A 24,193-nucleotide genomic window follows, 5' to 3' on the forward strand; every position below is an offset into this window, starting at 1 on the left:
CAGTTTTTTCTCTGTAGCCCTAATATTACTACTATGACCATCTTAACTGGCATGCCTGATGGCAATGTACCAGACTTTAGGAAAGCAAGTGATAACTAAACGTAGTCCTACTTAATAAGACTCACATTCCTTTCAAACTTTTACCCAGATTTTTCTCCTATGCAGAGAAGCATATTTTGTTTCTCTAAAAAAAAGAGCCACCAGTCAGGAGGATACAGACAACTCAAGATGTGTGCTTAGATATGCAGAAAAAAAGAATACTTATAATGGGTCTGTCTAGATTGCAGGAAAAAGCTGTTTCAGGTGTTTGAAAAATGTATTATATTGAGGCAGCATTTCAGAAAACAGATTATTAACTCATTCTGATAAGGTTTCCCTCAGCACCACACGTGCCTGTCCCCTGCTATGATGAAGCCTCACATCAATTCCCCGGTAGCCATGGGCTTGTTGCTGTTCTCTAATTCCACATACTTGGTTTCCGAGTGAATCAATATTCTACACAACTGCTGTGCTGTGATTGAAGACGCGCGCACTGAAGAGCCAAACTAAGCGCCACTTTGGAAGGCAAGCTTGAACCGGGTTCAGAAACATCGAGCTGGTTGTCTGTCTGTGCAAATCCTGAGCCGCGTGGATATTACGAAGTCAGTGAAATAGAGAAAGAGGGGAGAGAAAGAGAAAGAGAGGGAGGGTGGGAGGAAGGATGAGTGAGTGAGTGTCGGGTGATTCCCTCCCCTCGCCAAATATCTGTCCAGGAGACGTTGACACTCCTTCATAACCCCGCTCTTCCCGCGCCTCACGCAGATGCCCAAAGCGCCGTGAGCACAGAAGTCTCCAAACACCAGAATTCTACTTACCGCACCGAACCCCAGTAGATGACAGCATAAAATAGCCTAGTGTTAATTATAGTTATTTACATTAATTCATCAATATAGCAGTATGGTTTTCTTTCCTACACCTTAGTTTGCTTTTCCAAGAGACCTCTTTGTGCAAACTCTTTTATACTCTATGTGCACGTCCCCGTGGTTACTGCACATCCCCAGCCGGTGTTGGTGATGCCATGCCCCGCAACCACAGTGGCGATGAAGCCAATTCTGGGCTCTGGATGAAAACCTCTCCAGGGCGTCGGGCTCAGAACTATAGGTTGAAAGATGTGGAGTCTGGACGGAGGATGATGAACAACGCTGTTCGAGTCGGAGACGGGATGCTTTCGCCAGGCGCGGCAGGTGCAGGGGGCGCGGAGAGGAGAAAGGGCGCCCGGTTGAGTTTGCTCGGGAAGCCGCTCATCTACAGCGCGCAGAGCGGGCGCAGAAACGCGCACTACCGTCGTCTCCAGAATTACCTCTATAATGTACTGGAGAGACCCAGGGCATGGGCGTTCATCTACCACGCCTTCGTGTGAGTATACGACCTGTTATCATGTAGACCTCGTGTAAACAGATTTAAACAGTAATTTAATGGTAGGCTATTTCATCAGTCACCTGTTGCTGGGAATTCTTCTAGCGCACAGAGCTACAGAGGGGGAAAGACAATGATTAGAGGTTTTGTGCAAGTGAAGTAAGTGTACACAAAAAAAGTGGCTTTCTCAAGGGAAGGGTGATGGTTCTATGTGGAACCATACTGACACGTTGAGCTCCTCACTGGTTCTTTACGCTCAATAAAAAAAAGCCCACTTTAAGTGATAATTAAAATTTAGGGGCAGCAGCTCATATGTAATATTTTGGGGCGTGGTTTGTTCACAGCTCTTTTTGTGCAAGCATGTGTGAGAGTGTCATCCCAGTTGATCTAATCTGTTGTATAATGCTATATTACATGTTATATATGACTAGGGACAGTGATGGTGTCTTGTGACAGACTCACATATGGCCTTGTGTCAATTGAGAAAGTTTGACTGAGTCAGTAGTTCCCAATGCTCTCCTCGGGGACCCCCTGTCATTCCAGAGTTAACACACCTGATTCAACTTCAACTTGTTAATAAACACGTTCATAAAACAATATAATATGTCTATTAAACTTAAATAAAAACCGCCTGTATAGTTCTACAAATAACATTTAAGAGTTAGAAAGGTTCTTTATAGATCCATTCTCCATAAAGATTATATAAAGAACCATAACAAGGGTTTTATATAGCCCCAAAAAGGGTTGTAACCATTGCGGAACACTTTGTTGGGGCTATATAGAACCTTTTTTTAATGGTTCTTTATAGAACTGTAGGAAAAGGCTCTTTATAGCACAATTAATGTTCCATTTAGACCCTTATAAGCATGGTTCTTTAAAGAATCTTTACCAAAAAAATCCACAATGAACAATATGCACCCTATAAATAATATTGATGTGTGTGTTTGTGTGTGTGTGTCCAAGTGCCTTTTCTGAATTGTTTCATTTTAACAGCTGGATGCTGCTGTTGTAGAAAATAAGTCTCTGGATAGAACCAAAAAGGTTTCTATTGCTTGCTTCATACACCGCACCCCTAAACGTTCTATATATAACCCCTTTTGGGGTTGAAAATGGCATATTTGGGCACTATAATAAGCACCTACGTTGGAACGTAGTGGCTGTACAGTAACATGTTATACATGATGTCCGAACTCTGGCTCTGTGCTTCACAGCGCTGTATGGGTTTTGACTGACAGCCGTTCTGAACTTGAGCAACTTGCTATTGCTAGACAAGAAGTTGCCCCCATCCCTCCGGGTAATTGGGCAACTTTAGCACTTGTTTTGTTGTCTGAGTGAGGGAAATGCTGTAAATTAAGATGACTCAATGTGTTTTGAAAGATGAGGATTATAATAAATACCGCTCTGATGTCATACAAGCAAGCCAAACACCCGTGGGTCCATATACAGTGTCAACGTCTACGATCACTGTGTTTGATGTACATTTACAAGACGACAAGTCGTCATACCCTGGGTTGTTCTGAACAGAATGACTCTATGTATGTTATTAATTGTGAAGAAAATGTGTCTCTTCAAACGCACCTGAATGCACTCACGACCCCTCTCTATGTGCACCAAAATGACGGTCTGTTTCTCTGAATTGCCTTGTGAAAGACTAACGCTGTAAGATCGTACTTTATAACTTGGCTAGTCATATTGGTAATAGAACAAGCTTTCAAATCATGCCCTCCTGACCCACACTGCGATATATAATGGACCTTTTTTTGGATTGCATAAACAACAACAGTAATTGTGTGATGGCAGGGACACAGGGTTGTGTTGCAAGCTTAACAACTACAAGTGTGCTTGCTCTAGTTCCTCAACAGCACAGCTAGGAGAGCTGAAGTACCTTCTAGTTATGAAAGTGCATTGAAACTGTGCAGACTTTGGAGAGGTGTGTGTCCACTTGGAGACACCAGTTAGTTTTTCTCATGCTGCACTTACCCCACATTTTCCAGGAGTAGTCCAATCATGTTACTGAATGTATCCAGAGTATTTTCAGATTTTGTTATCAACAAATATGGCGAAAACTACAGTAAATGTAAAATGCACATCAAATCAACAGTGTAATGTTTGGATTCAGTCTTGTGTCAGGTGAACTATTGTATAGAGTGTTCTACTTTCTGTTATCTGACTCCTTCAGTCAAAGTTAGAGATCAAATTTCTCATCATGGGATGCGAAACACTAAAATACATTGCACCCACATAAATGCACATATATGCTTTCAATGATTTAAGATGACATTTAGAGAGAACTAAATTAAGCTGGTCTGATGTCTTGCTGTGACACACACATACGCACGCACACACGCGTGCGCGCACACACACGCGCGCGCACACACACACACACATGCGTGCGCGCGCACACACACACGGGGCGGCAGGTAGCCTAGTGGTTAGAGCGTTGGACTTGTAACCGAAACGTTGCAAGATCGAATCCCCGAGCTGACAAGGTAAAAATCTGTCTTTCTGCCCCTGAACAAGGCACTGTTCTTAGGCTGTCATTGTAAATAACAATTTGTTCTTAACTGCCTTGCCTAGTGAAACAAAAAACACACATTTGTGCTGACATTTGTATTAATAGAAGTTAAACAGTCTACTAACACACATTTTTTGCTGAATCATGTATTAGTAGAAGTTTTAACAGTCTCTTAAGACTACAAATAAAACTTCATCATCCTGCTTCACAGCCCATCTGTGTCCGCCATCTTACCCAATGGCCATGGTGTGGAGTGTGAAGTAGGAAATTGAGCTGTCAGGTTGGGTAAGATGGCGGACACAGATGGGCTGTGAAGCAGGATGATGAAGTTTTATTTGTTCATGCGGGACAGCAGGGTCACCGGGGTTAAGTCCTTACATCTTCCCTAACCATAGCAACAGATTGTACGCCAGATAATGTGATAAAACCAAAGATTTTTGGTGTCCATTACTGGACGTTACAGGAAAGCCCCATGTTTTGTATTGCACAAGGAGGTTCCACGCCATCTTTGCAGGGAACATCTAGTATTTCTCAGAAAACGAGTCCACGGCCACAGTGCGACCAAAACAAAGATCTATACATATGCAAGAGGCATATCTCACTCGATGCAACACCTGGATTTAATATCTTTGAGTGTTTGCTGTTTTTTTGTAGAACCACCTGCAACTGGAAAAATACATTTGTAAGATACTTTTTTTTACTGAATCGAGAACAAATAAAGTATTGCCAAGAACAGGTTAGTTAAAAAAATCTAATGCTCCAGTTTGTATGGGGCTTCCCTGTAACACCCAGTAATGGACACCAGCTATCTTTCGCTCAATCACATTATCTGGTGTACAATCTGTAGCTACCCTGACTACAACGCAGATCCACAATGCACCACAAGAGATGGACCATACATATAATAAGTGCAAATACTTACTGAACACATACAAACACATAGCCATCCATTTGTTTGTTTTTACGGAAATTGTTGTGTCATGCTTGCGTCAAAAACGAAGGTTCTTTAGGATCCCAATAACACAGACACAGGCAGGAGGTAGAGAGTCAGTTTACGATTCTTTAATATTATTTTCTCCTTTTTAAAAGGGGGTTACAATAACACAAAGACAAAGACAGGCACGTACACACTCACATCACACGCACACTGAAGTCCATTGTTGTAATGGCAAATTCGTAATCTTGGCGTTAGCGTTCCTGGGTTCCCGACCATGTCCTATCCTCGGCAGTGTCATCTAGACAGGACACGTCTGGAGAGCAGGGGAGAAAGCTTAATCAGAAACATCATCATACTGGAAACCATTGGTAAGCACTCACACGCTGTTTCCGAGCAGGGTCACACTCATCCCATTCCCCTCTCCCTAGACGTAGCGGCAGTAGTGGTGTGGCTGACCTGCGGCACCTGTCCTCTTCTGGCTTCAATCTGCAAAACATTGAGTACTTTTACATGCACAATAATAATTCGATGTTCAAGTGATTATGGAAGTAGGCTGTGTATGGCATTAGTCATGTAAACACCTCACTTTGTTTATCTTAATCTGAGTAAAATCATAATCGAAGTACTGTAAGCATATACAGATTAAAGCACCTAGTTTTCTGAGAAATCTTTAGAATTATTAGGACTTCTTAATTGGTGTTCCAACGTTGTATTTGATGTACACATGTGCTAGCACCACAAGCCTCCCTCCTTTGCGCAAGTGAAGTGAGTTCTGAAAAACTAAAAGGATGCATCTTAGAAATAGTTTTCACCTACAAACTGCATATTTTTGTAACCTTTATTTAACTAGGGAAGTCAGTTAAGGACAAATGACGGCCCACACCGGCCAAACCCAAACAATCCTGCGCAATCACAGCCGGTTGTAATACAGCCTGGATTTGAACCAGGGTGCCTGTAGTGACATCTCAAGCACTGAGATGCAGTGCCTTAGACCGCTGTGCCACTCAGGAGCCCGTATGTCTGAGAATCAAATAGGCTCAGGTTCCTAATTTACACACTCATTCACACAATGAGACAAACACTGTAAAGGGGTTAACCGATTCAGAGTAAAGGAAATCACTCAAATAAGTAAATAAGAAGTAATCCAAAACACAGCACACAATATGAATAATGTAAATAATCAATCATGGTCATGACATGCACATAGTGAATCTATTCTATAGCAGGAAAATGCCCAAAACACTCACTTAATGTTTTTTTATTGTAAATCCGCAGTCTTGTTGCTAGCGCAATAAACTCCCCGTCTAATTTAGTTCTATGCCTCTTTCTCTTATTGACTGTGTGAGGTTGAGGTTATTATAGCTTTTGGCTTTAACAATAAAGACTCAAGTCAATCAAGTCATTTCAAAAGTGTAAAGAGCTGAAAAAATGCGCTGGGCTAGTGTCTGAATTGCAGCACTGGTAAAAGCTAGTACACACTAAAACCAGCTAAGAGGCCATGAACTCCCAGAGGAATGATGGATGGATAATGGTTGAGGTTTGAGGTTAGAGTCAGACCCTGGTCTCAGGGGGTTTCAGGTTTGAATCCCAGATCTTGTGGGATATGAACTAAAAACTGTAGGGTTGCTGATGCAGAATATCAAGTGTTTTCTACTGCTGTTTTCCCCTAATAGAAGGCACTTAACACTAATTTAACTCTAGGGGCCCTGTGCTGCTTCCTTCCTCTCATGATAGTGTCTTGTCCTTGAGGTTGGGGAAAATAGACAGTAGACAAGTGTCTGGTTTCACAACGAATAATAAGGTACTATTTTAAGTAATAAGAGTACCCAATTGTAATGACTTCAAATATCGCAAATAAAACACTTTGTCCTCAGATCATTTGCTTTGTAGTTGATGAGAGACCACAGTAGAGAAGAATAGACTCTGTGTTTATTTTTATTGCCACTTTGAGATCAAGTTATATAAATGCATGTGCTTTAATTCCATTGAGGTTCAGTCCGGTGGCTCCCTTCAAAGCGAATGGATTTTTCATTGGTCATTTCAATAAGTCACAGTGGTGTGCTAACTCCAGCGGATGTTTTTATTTTGCCCCCGAGTGAGCTCATTCAGTTAGTGCTGCGCTGTAGGTTAAAGACCACACACACACACACACACACACACACACACACACACACACACACACACACACACACACACACACACACACACACACACACACACACACACACACACACACACACACACATACACACACACACACCGGAACATCTCTCGGAAGGATTTAACCCCCGAAAGCACATTTTCCCATTATAGTCTAGATAAATATATCTAAATGCACATGTAAAAGAAATGTCTCCGCTGCTATTTTTACATTTATCAAAGTGCTGCAGTGATATCCAACCTGAGCTCAGGCACAGATGTTTTTTTGTGTGTTATTTTATAAATCCCTTCTGTTTGTGTATGTGTGGGAGGTCATTTTACTCTCTGCGTAGGTGTGTGTATGGGAAGCTGCCTATGCCTGTGTGTATTGATATATATGTGAAACTGGGGACTGTATGTGTGTGTGTGTGTGTGTGTGTGTGTGTGTGTGTGTGTGTGTGTGGGCTGACCACTTCTCTCCCTTTGAATGTCTCCAATGAACTTAGCTCAGGATTACTGGTGTGTGATCCTTGTAGGTATGTCTTACAGAGAAAGAGAGAGAGCGATGAGGGAACAGGTAGGAGGCTGGCTGGGTCTGGTCCTGTAGATACAGTATGTGATGAGCTTGTGAGTGCTTAACTTACTCTGGAAACAAGTTGCCTATAGATATACAGTTGAAGTCGGAAGTTTACATACACTTAGGTTGGAGTCATTAAAACTCATTTTTCAACCACTCCACACATTTTTTGTTAACAAACTATAGTTTTGGCAAGTCGGTTAGGACATCCACTTTGTGCATGACACAAGTCATTTTTCCAACAATTGTTTTCAGACAGATTATTTCACTTATAATTCACTGTATCACAGTTCCAGTGGGTCAGAAGTTTACATACACTAAGTTGACTGTGCCTTTGAACAGCTTGGAAAATTACAGAAAATGATGTCATGGTTTTAGAAGCTTCTGAAAGGCTCATTGACATCATTTGAGTCAATTGGAGGTGTACCTGTGGATGTATTTCAAGACCTACCTTCAAACTTAGTGCCTCTTTGCTTGACAACATGGGAAAATCAAAAGAAATCAGCCAAGACCTCAGAAAAATAATTGTAGACCTCCACAAGTCTGGTTCATCCTTGGGAGCAATTTCCAAAGGCCTGAAGAAGGTACCACATTCATCTGAACAAACAATAGTACGCAAGTATAAACACCATGGGACCACGTAGGAAGGAGACGCATTCGGTCTCCTAGAGATGAATGTACTTTGGTGCGAAAAGTGCAAATCAATCCCAGAACAATAGCAAAGGACCTTGTGAAGATGCTGGAGGAAACAGGTACAAAAGTATCTACATCCACAGTAAAACGAGTCCTATATCGACATAACCTGAAAGGCCGCTCAGCAAGGAATAAGCCACTGCTCCAAAACCCCCATAAAAAAATCCAGACTACGGTTTGCAACTGCACATGGGGACAAAGATCGTACTTTTTGGAAAAATGTCCTCTGGTCTGATGAAACAAAAATAGAACTGTTTGGCCATAATGACCATCGTTATGTTTGGAGGAAAAAGGGGGAGGCTTGCAAGCCGAAGAACACCATCCCAACCGTGAAGCTCAGGGGTGGCAGCATTATGTTGTGGGGGTGCTTTGCTGCAGGAGGGACTGGTGCACTTCACAAAATAGATAGCATCATGAGGTAGGAATATTATGTGGATATTTTGAAGCAACATCTCAATACATCAGTCAGGAAGTTAAATCTTGGTCGCAAATGGGTCTTCCAAATGGACAATGACCCCAAGCGTACTTCCAAAGTTGTGGCAAAATGGCTTAAGGACAACAAAGTCAAGGTATTGGAGTGGCCATCACAAAGCTCTGACCTCAATCCCATAGAACATTTGTGGGCAGAACTGAAAAAGCGTGTGCGAGCAAGGAGGCCCACAAACCTGACTCAGTTATACAAGCTCTGCCAGGAGGAATGGGCCCAAATACACCCAACTTATTGTGGGAAGCTTGTGGAAGGCTACCCGAAAAGTTTGACCCAAGTTAAACAATTGAAAGGCAATGCCACCAAACACTAATTGAGTGTATGTAAACTTCTGACCCACTGGGAATGTGATGAAAGAAATAAAACCTGAAATAAATAATTCTCTCTACTATTATTCTGACATTTCACATTCTTAAAATATAGTGGTGAGCCTACCTGACCTAAGACAGGGAATTTTTACTTGGATTAAATGTCAGGAATTGTGATAAACTGTGTTTAAATCTATTTGGCTAAGGTGTATGTAAACTTCTGACTTCAACTGTACCTTCTGCATCATAAAACTGACCTTAGATCCGATTCTATTAGCAACTTCTTCTATCAACTTCTATAAGCCTTAGTCCCCCCAACCCCACTCTCCCCTCACTAAGCCTGTGTGGATTTCCCTGAGTCGTTGATATCTGCGTTTCGATCCGACCACTCTAGCATGAATCTGATAAATACCAGGCCCTACACTTGCCGAATAGTGCTCCATTATTGAATCAATAATGGCATTACGATCCAAAAATGTACTGCTGTGTGTTTGGGTAATCAGATTTTCAGAGCCGGGACAGAACCACCAATTTGCATCATGTGCTAGCCTAGGAACCAAAGTAAGTTTCCACAGACTTAATGTGTGTGTTTGTGTGTGTGTGATTGTGATGAAGAGCCAGTTTGTACTTAGTAAATGTTTGTGTATGTGTAAACGGGATGCTTACGCAGAAATGATAACTGGATTGTGTTGCTCAGATGCTTAGCTAAGTGCGTCAGCACAATTGATTCAAGAGACTCTGCAGTGCATTGACAGGTAACACATCAACTCATCTGGGTGGTACTCTGACATTAGCTGCATTAACATTACTTTAGAACTAACCTTATTTACACTGTAACTCAGTTAGATTTTTACACCATTTTGTGTCACTGTTGACTGCCTCACAGTCAACTAAACACAACCCACATACACATAAAACACCCAGTGTTTTGTTTCACTTTTAAGAGGCACATTATGTGTTGGCAGGTACCCTATGAACAAAGTAGGCAAAATAATTCAGACAGATAGGTTTTAACACTGTACATAGCCATAATAGGACATTTTACATGTCTCTATTCCTTTGAGGCTTTTGTGAGAGTAATGCTTACTGTTCATTTTGATTGTTTATTTCACTTTTGTTTATTATCTATTTAACTTGCTTTTGCAATGTAAACATTTGTTTCCCAAAAGCCCTTTGAATTACAGTACCAGTCAAATGTTTTGGACACACCTACTTATTCCAGGGTTTTCTTTATTTTTACTATTATCTACTTTATTGGCTTTGATGCTAGTGGTTGTAATGTAGTGATAGCGAGGGAGGGAGGGAGGGAGGGAGGGAGGGGGAGGGAGGGAGGGAGGGAGGGAGAAAGGATGAGAGAGAGAGAGAGAGGGAGGAAGGGAGGGAGGGAGGGAGGGAGGGAGGGAGGAGAAAGGATGAGAGAGAGAGAGAGAGAGAGAGAGAGAGGGAGGGGAGGGAGGGAGGGAGAAAGGATATGAGAGAGAGAGAGAGAGAGAGAGAGAGAGAGAGAGAGGGGGAGGGAGGGAGGGAGGGGGAGGGAGGGAGGGAGGGAGGGAGGGAGGGAGGGGGAGGGAGGGAGGGGGAGGGAGGGAGGGAGGGAGGGAGAAAGGGAGGGAGAAAGGGAGGGAGAAAGGGAGGGAGAAAGGGAGGGAGGATGAGAGAGAGAGAGAGAGAGAGAGAGAGAGAGAGAGAGAGAGAGAGAGAGGAAGAGGCACATCAACAGCGTGTCACTGTGTATTCCAGTGAGATTATTAATGGACAGAGAGAGGAAGAGGCACATCAACAGTGTGTCACTGTGTATTCCAGTGAGATTATGAATGGACAGAGAGAGGAAGAGGCACATCAACAGTGTGTCACTGTGTATTCCAGTGAGATTATGAATGGACAGAGAGGCATTAGATGAACGAGACACTGTTTGATCCTTCACTAGGCTCTGTGACACAACCCAGTCGCCACATCCCCGCTGAGCTTTTTCTTTCATCTGCGCCCAGAAAGACAGAGAGGTAGATGGTAGAGAAGGAAGGGGAGAGAGCCTGGTGCCTGTGAGGAAGAGAGAGATGGTTATCTCCTTATACACCAACCCTAATGCATGCATCCACAGAGACCCACACGCCTATGAAAGCACCCCTTCTCCCTTGACACATCTCATATCATTAAATCAAGAATAGTGTCATAGGGTAACAATATTAGCCTATCACTTGTGAATGATATATTATCACTTGTGAATTATCCCCACTTTAAGGCAAACAGCGCATACATTTTTTTGCGACTTTTTCATAGTCTCATAGTCTCACACATCATGCAGCCTAGCCCATAGGTGTAACGGTATTCGTCGTCGGAAGATGAGGAATCATCGGACCAAAGCGCAGCGTGGTAAGTGTTCATGCTTACTTTATTAAAACTGAACACTAATAACAAAATAACAAAGGGAATCACCGAAACAGTCCTGAAAGGTGCAAAACACTAAACCGAAATTAACTACCTACAAATTCCCTATGGGAAAAAGCTACCTAAGTATGGTTCCCAATCAGAGACAACGATAGACAGTTGTCCCTGATTGAGAACCATACCCGGCCAAAACAAAGAAATACAAAACCAAAGAAAAAGGAACATAGAATGCCCACTCAAATCGCACCCCGACCAAACCAAAATAGAGACATAAAAAGCTCTAAGGTCAGGGCGTGACAATAGGTCTATATATGTTTTGGTAAGGTCTGTATCAAAACTAAAGTGTCCAAATAATTTCTTACAATAAAGCACATGAATCCAGTTTACAACGGTTGTAGAGCCTAACTGGCATACCTACGTAGAGCGTGAGTTTCAAGTTTGGGGAAGATCATTTTCAACATTAAAATGCACCTTTATAATAAAGGCATTACATGCATAATCACATTTGTGGTCACTTTTGAGAATGATGTTTTCCTGCTCATGGAACATTCAAGGATTATAGCCTACTGCTGTGTGCGCATTGCTGCCCTATAATGTGAAGAAATAGCCTAATAGTTGATCAACATTTTAAGCTAAACGTTCTCATCGGTTGCGTCAGGCCCATTGCTTAAAACAGGTTTTTTGATGCTAGTGGTTGTATTCATTTGAGATCTATTGCATCCCACAACTGTCCCAGATTGTTTGTATTATTTATTTCTCACACAGAATAGAATAGTTCAACTTTTATCAGTGGCGTGCCGTGGGCCTGGGGCCTGGGCCTTCAGTGAGGTCCTACACAGTCCTACCCGAATTAATCCACCTCTTATTACCATCATTGTGATGCCATGGCTCTAGACATTATACATTTAGACAGAAACGCAGTATAACCAGGCACCTTGAAATGGACATTTTTATTCAGAGAATTGCAGGGTACAGTGCAGAGTACAATACAGTACAGTTCAACTAATGGGCAAGAACATAGTCGAGTGCAACAGAGTTACATTAATATTCTTCTTCTATCCATTTCTGGTCCACAAACTTTGAGCTTTAAGTCCCAAAAAAATACACTTCCTGTTTACCCCAAAACATAACACAATCAATGAGTCTTTTCAATATTTTCCTATTTTTCTTCACCTTTTCATTGTGCAGCTCCATTGCCCTGCGCGCTTGTTCGTTGAGCTGTAGATCCACTCGGGTGTCTCCAAAAGTTTTCAAAAGCACCATTGCTTGTAAGTGCCCAGCCGTACTTTGGTGTCTCGTTGCTGCCTTGGTTAGACAACTCAAGTTTGCAAAGCCAGTGTGGCTCCAAACACCAAATTGATCACTTGCAAATAATAGGCATTCCCAGCAGTACAGTTTGCAGTGCTTCTCGGAACCTGTGAGCCATTGATAGCGCTCATAGTTGGAACTTTGAAAGTGGCGAACAAACCCTTTCCCTTTGACAGGCTTTGTAGCGTCGGCGTCGGGCGACCTCTCCTTACAATGTCTAACTTTTCTTGAAAAGTTAGTCTTGAGAATGGCGTTATAATTATATCCTCGACCAAATCGATATCTTCTCCTCCTTCCGCCATTGTGGGTTGAAAAAACAGCTTAGTAGTACGCGAATTAATTCGTTTATCAAATTCAGTTTCCTAGTTCTGAAGTTCTGCATAGACCTGCCCATAGGACTTGCCTCTCAATATTGGTAATCCAATCAAAAGACGTGCACGCACTACGCCTGCTAGCTGGCTCCTGTGTAACACTGAAGAGTATAACTCTTACTCTGGGGAATAATTTAATAAATATTTGTGGGAAAATATATATATTTTTAAATTATATTCTGATGATGTTTAGGCCAGCAGAGAAGGCCTTGCTGGCCCTGACGGCCCACCACTGACTTTTATACTATGGGGGATAGTAGATTGAAATAGGCTAGTGCTTTTGCTGTTCAGTAGGCCTATTCATGTTGTTGGCTGATCAAAAGTAAATGTGGACAGTTCTTTCAATATCTTCAAAATGCACCTCGGAATTGGATAAGGACGCGCGCAGTTGCGTCCTCCATGTGTCTGTCTTCACTTGTAGCCTGTGAGAAAGACCCAATCATGTGATGGAGAGCCATGTGAGTGAGAGGTGCTTTGGCACGCAGCTTGGAGAAGGGAATTATAATTATTATATTCAGCCCAAGGGCTCAACGGCCACTGGCCGCAAAATACATGGATTTCTAAAAGGGGCATTACGGCCACACAAAGGGGATGCAGCCAGGCAATTCGAGGCATTATACAGTGCTTGTCAAATTGTGACCAATGAAGTGTGAAAAAGCCTGCGCTAAAAACAAAGCAGAGCTCATGCCTTTCATGCAACTTTTTTCAAATCCTCAATAGTCTTATCATGCAGCCTTAGAATGTATTAAAAATCAAAACACATAGCCTAACATTTGTATCACAACTAAAGTTATATAGATAACTCTAAATGAAGCATATAGGAGGACCTGTTTCTTTGTTAGCCGCTCAACACGGAATAGCTGCATGTGTTCACACCCTCAAATCATTTGAAGAAAGTATAATTTCTATTTTCAAAAATCAAAAATCAAAATCAAATTTTATTTGTCACATACACGTGATGTTAATGCGAGTGTAGCGAAATGCTTGTGCTTCTAGTTCCGACAATGCAGTAATAACCAACAAGTAATCTAACTAACAATTCCAAAACTACTGTCTTATGCGCACACAGCAGTAGGCTATAATCCTTGAATGTTCCATGAGCAGGAAAACATCATTCTCAAAAGTGACCACAAATGTGATTATGCATGTAATGCCTTTATTATAAAGGTGCATTTTAATGTTGAAAATGATCTTCCCCAAACTTGAAACTCACGCTCTACGTAGGTATGCCAGTTAGGCTCTACAACCGTTGTAAACTGGATTCATGTGCTTTATTGTAAGAAATTATTTGGACACTTTAGTTTTGATACAGACCTTACCAAAACATATATAGACCTATTGTCACGCCCTGACCTTAGAGCTTTTTATGTCTCTATTTTGGTTTGGTCGGGGTGCGATTTGAGTGGGCATTCTATGTTCCTTTTTCTTTGGTTTTGTATTTCTTTGTTTTGGCCGGGTATGGTTCTCAATCAGGGACAGCTGTCTATCGTTGTCTCTGATTGGGAACCATACTTAGGTAGCTCAACTTTGTTCAATTGCATTCTTCATACTATAAAATAATGCCACGGAATTCTAAGCAAATCTTGTCTGCCAAATGAACTAGTGTGGCCCACAGTCATATGGGATAAACCATTGAATGGAAAAAGATCTTTAATGGGTCAGGGTTAGGGTTAAGGTTAAGGTTAAGTTTAGAAGTTAAGTTAAAGGGTTAAGGTTAGAAGTTAAGTCAAATGGTTAAGGTTAGGGTTAAGTTTAGAAGTTAAGTCAAATGGTTATGGTTAGGGTTAAGTTTAGAAGTTAAGTTAAATTGTTAAAGTTAGGGTTAAGTTTAGAACTTAACTTAAATGGTTAAGGTTAGGGTTACATTTAGAAGTTAAGTTAAAGGGTTAAGGTTAGGGTTAGGGGAAGGGCTAGTTAAAAGGGTTAAGGTTAGGGTTAGGGGAAGGGTTAGCTAACATGCTAAGTAGTTGCAAAGATGCTAAAAAGTAGTAAGTAGTTGACAGTTGCTAATCTGATGAAATGCTAAAGTTGTCCTTGATGAGATTTTAATTCGTAACCTTTGACGTTCGCATTATACGCCTCCCTATCCACCCATGTGTGTTTCAGTGTGTGACTGGATGGTTTTCTGTGGCAATGTGTGTGTAAACAAAGGTTCTTGAAATCACTGTGCTGAGAATGTGTTAGTGGATCTGTGTGTGTGCCTATTAGTCATACACTAAACCCTCAAGAGAGATGCCAGTTCCCCCAGTCGACTGTGAAGCTGATTGATAGAGACAGACCACTCTGAGTGCTCTCTGCCCACACAAAATGCATCGCGGTTGGGGTTGAGCTACCCAGGACTCCCTTGCCCAGCAACACTGGAGCAATCACTCTGTCAGATCTCACCATGCAGGAATACCCCCCTGCCCTCAGCCCATCACTCAGCCTAACGCTCTGATTGTATGTCAGCATAAGGGAGTTCTACTGATTCAAGAGATTGTAATTGAGGGCAGGGGAGTTTGTGTGCCTGTGTGTTTGTGTGCCTTGCTGCTGCGTTAGTCATCCTGATATTTTCCTGACAGCCTTCCTGATCCAAGCAGGGCTCTCTCACCTCCCCCACACTTACATGCTTTTCTCCAAACACAAATACATTTTCTTCACAGTGGGACAGACAGGCAAGGGCTTAGGGTGAAGTACTGTGCTTTTTCACTGTGATAAAATAGCTGACAGTGTCCAGGCATGTTTTGTGTGGACCCCAGGACCAGTAGCTGCTGCTTTTACAACAGCTAATGGGGTTTCTAATAAAATACCAAAAAACCAAACTATGCCCATGGGCAGCTAGCATCGATGATTCGTCCTGGAAATGAGAAATTCATTGCCCTGGCCACTCTCTCTCTCTGTTTGTTTCTCAATTTCTCTCTATCTTCTCTCTCCCCTCTCTTTCATTCTCCCGCCCTCTCTCCACATACTGTATATCTCTCTATCTTTCATTATTCACTTTTCCTCTCCCCTTTGTTTCTCCATATTCCTCTCTCTCTCTCTATATATATATATATATTTATATATATATATAGAGAGAGAGAGAGAGAGAGAGGAAAATACTCACAGTTGACAGTGAGAGGACGATTATTTTTATATAAAGCGCAGCAAAAAATAATCGTCCTCTCACTGTCAACTGTGAGTATTTTCAGCAAACTTAACACGTGTAGATATTTGTATGAACATAACAAGATTCAACAACTGAGACATAAACTGAACAAGTTCCACAGACATGTGACTAATATAAATGGAATAATGTGTCCCTGAACAAAGGGGGGTTCAAAAGTAACAGTCAGTATCTGGTGTGGCCACCAGCTGCATTAAGTACTGCAGTGCATCTCCTCCTCATGGACTGCACCAGATTTGCCAGTTCTTGCTGTAAGATGTTACCCCACTCTTCCACCAAGGCACCTGCAAGTTCCCAGACATTTCTGGGGGGAATGGCCCTAGCCCTCACCCTCCGATCCAACACGTCCCAGACGTGCTCAATGGGATTGTGATCTGGGCTCTTAGCTGGCCATGGCAGAACACTGACATTCCTGTTTTACAGGAAATCATGCACAGAACAAGCAGTATGGCTGGTGGCATTGTCATGCTGGAGGGTCATGTCAGGATGAGCCTGCAGAAATGGTACCACATGAGGGAGGAGGATGTCTTCCCTGTAACGCACAGCGTTGAGAGTGCCTGCAATGACAACAAGGTCAGTCCGATGATGCTGTGACACACCGCCCCAGACCATGACAGACCCTTCACCTTCAAATCGATCATGCTCCAGAGTACAGGCCTCGGTGTAACGCTCATTCTTTCAACGATAAACGCGAATCTGACCATCTCCCCTGGTGAGACAAAACCGCGACTCGTCAGTGAAGAGCACTTTTTTGCCAGTCCTGTCTGGTCCAGCGACAGTGGGTTTGTGCCCATAGGCGACGTTGTTACTGGTGATGTCTGGTGAGGACCTGCCTTACAGGCCTACAAGCCCTCAGTCCAGCCTCTCTTAGCCTTTTGTGGACAGTCTGAGAACTGATGGAGGGATTGTGCGTTCCTGGTGTAACCCGGGCAGTTGTTGTTGCCATCCTGTACCTGTCCCGCAGGTGTGATGTTCAGATGTACCAATCCTGTGCAGGTGTTATTACACATGGTCTGCCACTGCGAGGATGATCAGCTATCCGTCCTGTCTCCGGACATTGCAATTTATTGCCCTGGCCACATCTGCAGTCCTCATGCCTCCTTGCAGCATTCCTAAGGCACATTCACGCAGATGAGCAGGGACCCTGGGCATCTTTCTTTCTTTTGGTGTTTTTCAGAGTCAGTAGAAAGGCCTCTTTAGTGTCCTAAGTTTTCATAACTGTGACCTTAAGTGCCTACCGTCTGTAAGCTGTTAGTGTCTTAACGACAGTTCCACAGGTGCATGTTCATTAATTGTTTATGGTTCATTGAACAAACATGGGAAACCGTGTTTAAACTCTTTACAAGGAAGATCTGTGAAGTTATTTGGATTTTTCCGATTTATCTTTGAAAGACAGGGTCCTGAAAAAGGGACGTTTCTTTTTTTGCTGAGTTTATATATCCATCCCTGTCTTCTCTCTCTCTCTCTCTCTCCCTCTCTCTCTCTCTCTCTCTCTCTCTCTCTCTCGCTCTCTCTATCTCTCTTTTTCCCCCCATCTCTCCTTTGAGGATCATTTATCTGCTTCCTAAGCTGGTCTCATAGTTTGCTAGAAAACCCTTCCAGGTGACCTGCTGACATGACCCCTGGCCTAGCAGGAAGTGACCTCTCATGCCCTGGCCTGGGGAGGGTGGACCTTGTTGCCATGTGTCTAGCAATCTGCCTGGGAGTGTAATGGGTGGTTAGGTACCTGCCGAGTATCACCGCTACTCCCCAGCCAACCTGACACAGGCAGGAGGAGAGAGAGAGAGGGAGGGAGAGGGGGAAGGAAAGTAAAAAAGAGTGGAAGACAGAAAGAAAGAAAGAAAGAAAGAGAGAGAGAGAGAGAGATTGAGGGAGAAGGAGAGAAAGTAAGGGAGTTATGAGGGTGAGGGGAAGAAAGGTATTATGGGAGGAAGATGTATGGAGAAAAAAATATGACAGAAAGAGGAGAAGAGGGAGACAGTAGTCAGGTTGGCGTTTTCCTCATCTATGTCTTTTATCTTTCTCACAGCGATGCATATTGTGCCTTTGTCATTGGGGCTTGCTCAACTACTACGGTTTGCTCATCAGTGATTCGTTGGCAGCACAAGTGAACAAGGCATACGTAGTCTTTGATGAAAAGTTGTTGAGGTTAAGTGAAATGGAATTTCAGCCTCCATCTCACCACATCATCCCTCGCTCCTCTCCTCCTCTGCGGGAGCCGGCCTCTGATGATCGTCCAGACATTCTTCCCTCCCTCTGTATGTGTCCTGTCTCGATGAAATACGCATTGAAATCACATTAACGGACTCTGCCTGTTTGTCTTGCAAACTTTTGGTTAAATTAAATATTTAAATCATTTCCCAGTCCACACTCTTTTTTTTCAAGCTGCTGTGAATCAAGAGCAAACTTGAATCATGAGCGCATGTTGCGTTATTGAGGTTTAAAGATGGCTCTTTGTTGTGGGTTGTCTGCCACTAACCGTCCTTTTGGAATTTGGTATTTGGTATTTTATTAGGATCCCCATTAGCTGTTGCAAAAGCAGCAGCTACTCAGCCTGGGGTCCACACAAAACATGACATAATAAAGAACATTAACAAACAAGAACAGCTCAGAGTTCCATGCAATAATGGCTCTATATAATACTGTATGCTTTGTTTTGGATTTGGGGACTGTGAAAAGACCCCTGGTGGCATGTCTGGTGGGGTAAGTGTGTGTGTCAGAGCTGTGTGTAAGTTGACTATGCAAACAATTTGGGATTTTCAACACATTAGTGTTTCTTATAAAGTCTTAGAATCTTTGCACTTGTGTTAGTAGCTTAATGAAATCGATCTATTTTCCATTTGTCACTATCCACTGGCACAGACGTGAATTCAATGTCTTTCCACGTTGGTTCAACGTCATTTCATTGAAATGACGTGAAATTAACATTCAACCAGTGTGTGCCCAATGGGCAGAGCCATCAGAAACTGTGAATCCTGCATGGATTCCATTCCTGCCAGGGACTCTTCCCAAGGCTGCTGTATCAGACCTGTGTTCAGAGTTCATATAGATAGACACTTGAACGCTGTCACGTGACCAAGGCTGTAAAAGTGCCACCAATTTGGTCGCAAATGCAGCAAAATATTTTGCTCTGCGACCAGGAATTTTATTTTGGGAGCACTGTGCAACTATGAAAAAAATCTCCCAGATAATAATTGATGCAATGATAAGGGTTCGCTGTACCGTTGTTTCCGAGTGCCCTAGAGAAACAAACAAATACAGGCTTGTTAGCGTCATGGTTGCACCATTACTACAGTGAAAACAGATTGACTCTAGACCAACCATGTCAAAAGATCCGGCCCATATTACCGGGATGACATTTTACGTTCATAAACCATGTCGTGGGCCGTTCTGAAACTACTTGCGTGTTGTTAACCATTTGTTTACACTTTGTACAGTCGTGTTACCTCAGTGCTTTGCTAGTTAACAACCAGACGGGTATACTACAATCAAGATCAATGACTTAGCTAGCTAACTTCACAGAATATTCTGAAACGGTTTATTTTTCAAGAAGATAAGCATGAAATGGGCATGGACTAATTGACTCAACAACCAAAAACAAATATCTAAGTATAACTTTCCTAATGAACCAGAAAATCAATAGTTATGTATAGTTGTTTATCAAAGTTAACTGGCTAACTCAGTGATTCTGCTTTGTAGTATACTCCTGGATATACTTTACCAGTATATCCAAACATTTGGGGGCACAGAAAGAATGGAACAAGGATATCTTCTCCAGGAGATCAATGATCATAGCAATGAATGCATGTTGTCATCACAAACCTGACGCTTCTATAGAGACAATGTACGATATTACGAAAGCAATGAACAAAAGCAAAATAGTGCTTTTACACAATGTAGAAACGCTATATTCCACAAATTTCTTTGTAATTTCAATGACAGGTGTTTGTACCAACATTACAGCTTTTATAATAAACGAATGCATTTGCAGTGTTACACGTGTGTTTCTAGAGCACAACATCTGCTTCGAAAGTAGCTGGAATTCAGATAGACCCAATATAGGCTTTATCTATCTGGTGCTCCTAAATTTCATCTGGTGCTTCTATCTGTTTTTTATTTACAGCTACTAGTAACCAAGGGCCTCACCGGAAGTCAGTGACTCAAATTATGCAAAATAAAAAGCTCATTGTGCTATATAAAGTGAGTGTGATAGAGCGCCTGTCAGTCTGTCTGTCATTGTGTCTGTCTATTGTTGTTGGTATGTGCATTGTGTCTGTGATGGTTGTGTGTTTGCAGATTAGTGTTTGTGTGTACGTGTGTGTGTCCAGGCTTTGGGCCCAGTCCATTGACTGGAGCCTAATGCACTCTGAGGGTCTGTTTCTCTAAGCTACCAGGACTCCAGCCAACAGACAAGTGAGCCTGGCACAACTATACAGCTGGGTGTTTGAATAACAAGGTGCTGTGTGTGTGTACGTGTTTGGTTTAACCTAACGGAGTAGCATGGATGGAGTGAGTTTTACGGATGGAGGCCAGATGCCGTCATTGAAAATAAGAATTTGTTCTTAACCGACTTGTCTAGTTAAATAAAGGTCAAATTAAATCAAATGCCTTGGAATACTAGGGGGATGTATTGGTGTGTGTGTGTGTGTGTGTGTGTATGTGTGTGTGTGTGTGTGTGTGTGTGTGTGTGTGTGTGTGTGTGTGTGTGTGTGTGTGTGTGTGTGTGTGTGTGTGTGTGTGTGTGTGTGTGTGTGTGTGTGTGTGTGTGTGTAAAAGAGAGTAAGTGTGGTTTTTGTTTGAGTGTGCGTGTGTGTGTGATTGCTAAATATCAAATCTGAATGATATGAGTTCCCCATGAAGAATCCAGAGTGTAAATCTCACACTTGTTTCACCTCTCTTCATCCAAGGATGACGTCATCCTCTTCGGTATAATTCTCTCTCTATCTCTCCCTCTCCCTCTCCCTCTCCCTCTCCCTCTCCCTCTCCCTCTCCCTCTCCCTCTCCCTCTCCCTCTCCCTCTCCCTCTCCCTCTCCCTCTCCCTCTCCCTCTCCCTCTCCCTCTCCCTCTCCCTCCCTCCCTCACATTTATTTGCACACAGAACTTGTCTAGCTACACTGTTTGGATAGTATGGTATAAGGGAGGAAGCAGCCGTGCAGAGGTTTGGGTAGGCTGAGATAATTTATGTTTGTCTGGGCAGGGCCTGGGATTGTGAAAAATAGTTATTGTCCCTGGCACTTAGAAGGAGATGGAAAACCTACAATCGTTACTGGCTTTATTGGAAAATTGAGAATCATTTTATGAGCAATTTATATAGAATTTATATTCCATGATACTTGACTACACAAACACTCATAGTACACACATGTACGCATGCGGAGAGATGCACATACCCACACAGTTGGTGTGAGTGAGTGTGTGAGTGCGAGTTGGCTTTCAGCGACTTTCTCTCACTCTTTTTCCCTTTATTTCTCTCTGTCTATCTCCAACACTCCCCATCTTTCTCCCACTCTGTCTCTAATAAAGATGTATTAGTAGCGGCTTGTTGTAGCTTGTTGCTCTGTCATTTATGCACAGTGGGAGACCTGCTTTTTTTACACCTGCTTTCGAGGATTTCCAGTGTGAGTGCTTGCTCTTCTCCTCCCCTCTCTCTCCTACCATCACTTCTCTCACACCCTCACACTCCTGACACCTCCTCTCCTCTTTCCTCTTGCCATAACCTCTCCTTTCTCTCATACACACACTCTTGCTCTTTCTTCCTCTCCCGCAATCCCATTCTCCTGTCTGCACTGAAGCAGTTGAGCCACAAGAGGCGATTTGCAAATCAAATGCCCTCTGCGAAGGTGGCACAGGCTGGGCATAACCACCCATGTCCAAAACTCTGGGCTGGGAATAAGGATCCCTGGCCGTTCAGCCATTATGTGAATGGACTATTGATCTTTTGTTCCTTTGTGAAATTGTGTAACGACATAAATCTGTGTCTACATTTTTCTTGGAGGCAGCACAAAAATGCAGAGATAGCGTATGTACTGTATTAGTATTAGTATTAGTATAGGGAGAATACAGTGTCTATGTCTCCCCCTCATCTGTGTGATCTTACCTCATCTAACCTGTACCCCCGCACATTGACGTGGTACCGGTACCCCCTGTATATAGCCTTGTTATTGTTATTTTATTGTGTTACTTTTTATTATTTGTATTATTATTTATACTTTAGTTTATTTGGTAAATATTTTCTTAGCTCTTTCTTGAACTGCGCTGTTGGTTAAGGGCGTGTAAGTAAACATTTCACAATAAGATCTACAGGTCTCTCTCTCTCTCTTTCTCACTCTCTCTCTCTCTTTCTCACTCTCTCTCGCTCTCTGTTAGGTTATATGAGTTCATATGTGATGTTTTCTGGCCCTCATATAGTACAGCTACTGCAAACATCCACATCTCCACGACAACATGTCTCATCCACAGATTCTTCTCCAATTACCTATAACAAGCTGCTCTGTAGCCACCAAAAAGCTACAGAGGAGAAATCTGTAGAGAGCTGTGGAGTAGTGGATGTTAATGATGTCTGTGTGTGCGTGTGATTGCGTGCATGTGTGTGCTCTATTTCTCTCTCATCTCTGCTTAATGTATCATCAGCATTATTCACATTTTCACTGCTGTTATCACAATGCCACCCCAGAAAGCAATTTTGTTTGTTTTGCAATGTGGCTATTATTGACATTTCTGAATTAATATCTTGGTTGTGTTGCAACTGGAAGGATGCTGGAATACACTTATAACATATGGGGACCAGCTCTAGTTTCTTGGTGTGTGTGTGTGTGTGTGTGTGTGTGTGTGTGTGTGTGTGTGTGTGTGTGTGTGTGTGTGTGTGTGTGTGTGTGTGTGTGTGTGTGTGTGTGTGTGTGTGTGTGTGTGTGTGTGTGTAATAAAGCTCAGTCCCAAGGTGAGTTACAGTGTCAAATTATTAGACATTTGTCATCACATTTGTCTGTATGCTAGCAGAATACTTGGTTGGTACAGTGGTACCGCAGCATTCTGATATGGTGAGTGGCATTGTAGCATTGCTATATTCACATTAACATTTCTCTATTTCTTTTATACTCACATGGCAAAATTATGTAAATCGTTTCTCACCATAACCGTTACCACAGCATGTGGAGATGGAGGGAGTGAATGTCCCAGATGTTCTCTTATATCAATATCAATATGGTAATCCAGCAAGTCATGTCCTCAATGCTTACATATAGATATTTGAGTGTGTGTGTCTGTAGCTGTTTTTAAGTGTGTATCTATCTGTTTGTCTTTGTGCCATTGTGTCTGTTTGTGTCCCTTTGTCTGTGGTGCTGGGAGGCATTGTGTGTGGCTTCAAATAAAAAGGATTTATCAATCTCCCCCTAGCTCCGTGGGACTCTAACAATGGCCAAAGTGTTTGTGTGCATTAAAACAAATATGAAAAAATATATAGCATGTGGTAGCCAGGCTGTAAAACTATTATCCTTTTACACCTCTTTCTCTGGCAGCCAGAGACACTATGTGTGTGTGTGTGTGTGTGTGTGTGTGTGTGTGTGTGTGTGTGTGTGTGTGTGTGTGTGTGTGTGTGTGTGTGTGTGTATGTATATGTGTGTGTGTGTGTGTGTGTGTGTTTGGACTTTTTTCCATTATAAATCACTTTTATTTTTCATAATTAGGAAAAGGAACCCAGCTAATACTACAAAGCAAACAAAAACACCTCCATTTGCTGTAATGCAGCTGGTACATAATCCCCTTTCTAATTGAAACTAAATTAAAGGAAGAGATCAAAATGTCTGCACAGAGGAGAGGAAGGTACGTGTCTGTCTGCACGTACCCTTCTCTTAGCTACCGGCTGGGGGCTAATAGACTTCATGCCTACACTTTGAAGGGAAAGAGGAGGAATAAGTGAAAGAAAAAAAAAGCATG

General features: G+C 42.4%; 1 protein-coding gene across 2 annotated transcripts in view; it reads left to right on the forward strand.

Moving 5' to 3' along the window:
- Window positions 1-751: 751 nt before the first annotated feature.
- The window catches only part of kcnq5a (potassium voltage-gated channel, KQT-like subfamily, member 5a), a 111,721-nt gene continuing 88,279 nt past the window's right edge, over window positions 752-24,193 (forward strand). The window contains exon 1 of one of the 2 annotated variants that reach the window (XM_024424848.2): window positions 752-1,395. In XM_024424848.2, the coding sequence (XP_024280616.1) occupies window positions 1,058-1,395 (338 nt within the window). In that variant the 5' untranslated portion in view covers window positions 752-1,057. The remainder of the gene's footprint in view (window positions 1,396-24,193) is intronic. The other variant, XM_024424849.2, reaches the window with a different exon arrangement.

Source organism: Oncorhynchus tshawytscha, linkage group LG06 (genome assembly GCF_018296145.1).
Source record: "Oncorhynchus tshawytscha isolate Ot180627B linkage group LG06, Otsh_v2.0, whole genome shotgun sequence".
Lineage (NCBI taxonomy): Eukaryota > Metazoa > Chordata > Actinopteri > Salmoniformes > Salmonidae > Oncorhynchus > Oncorhynchus tshawytscha.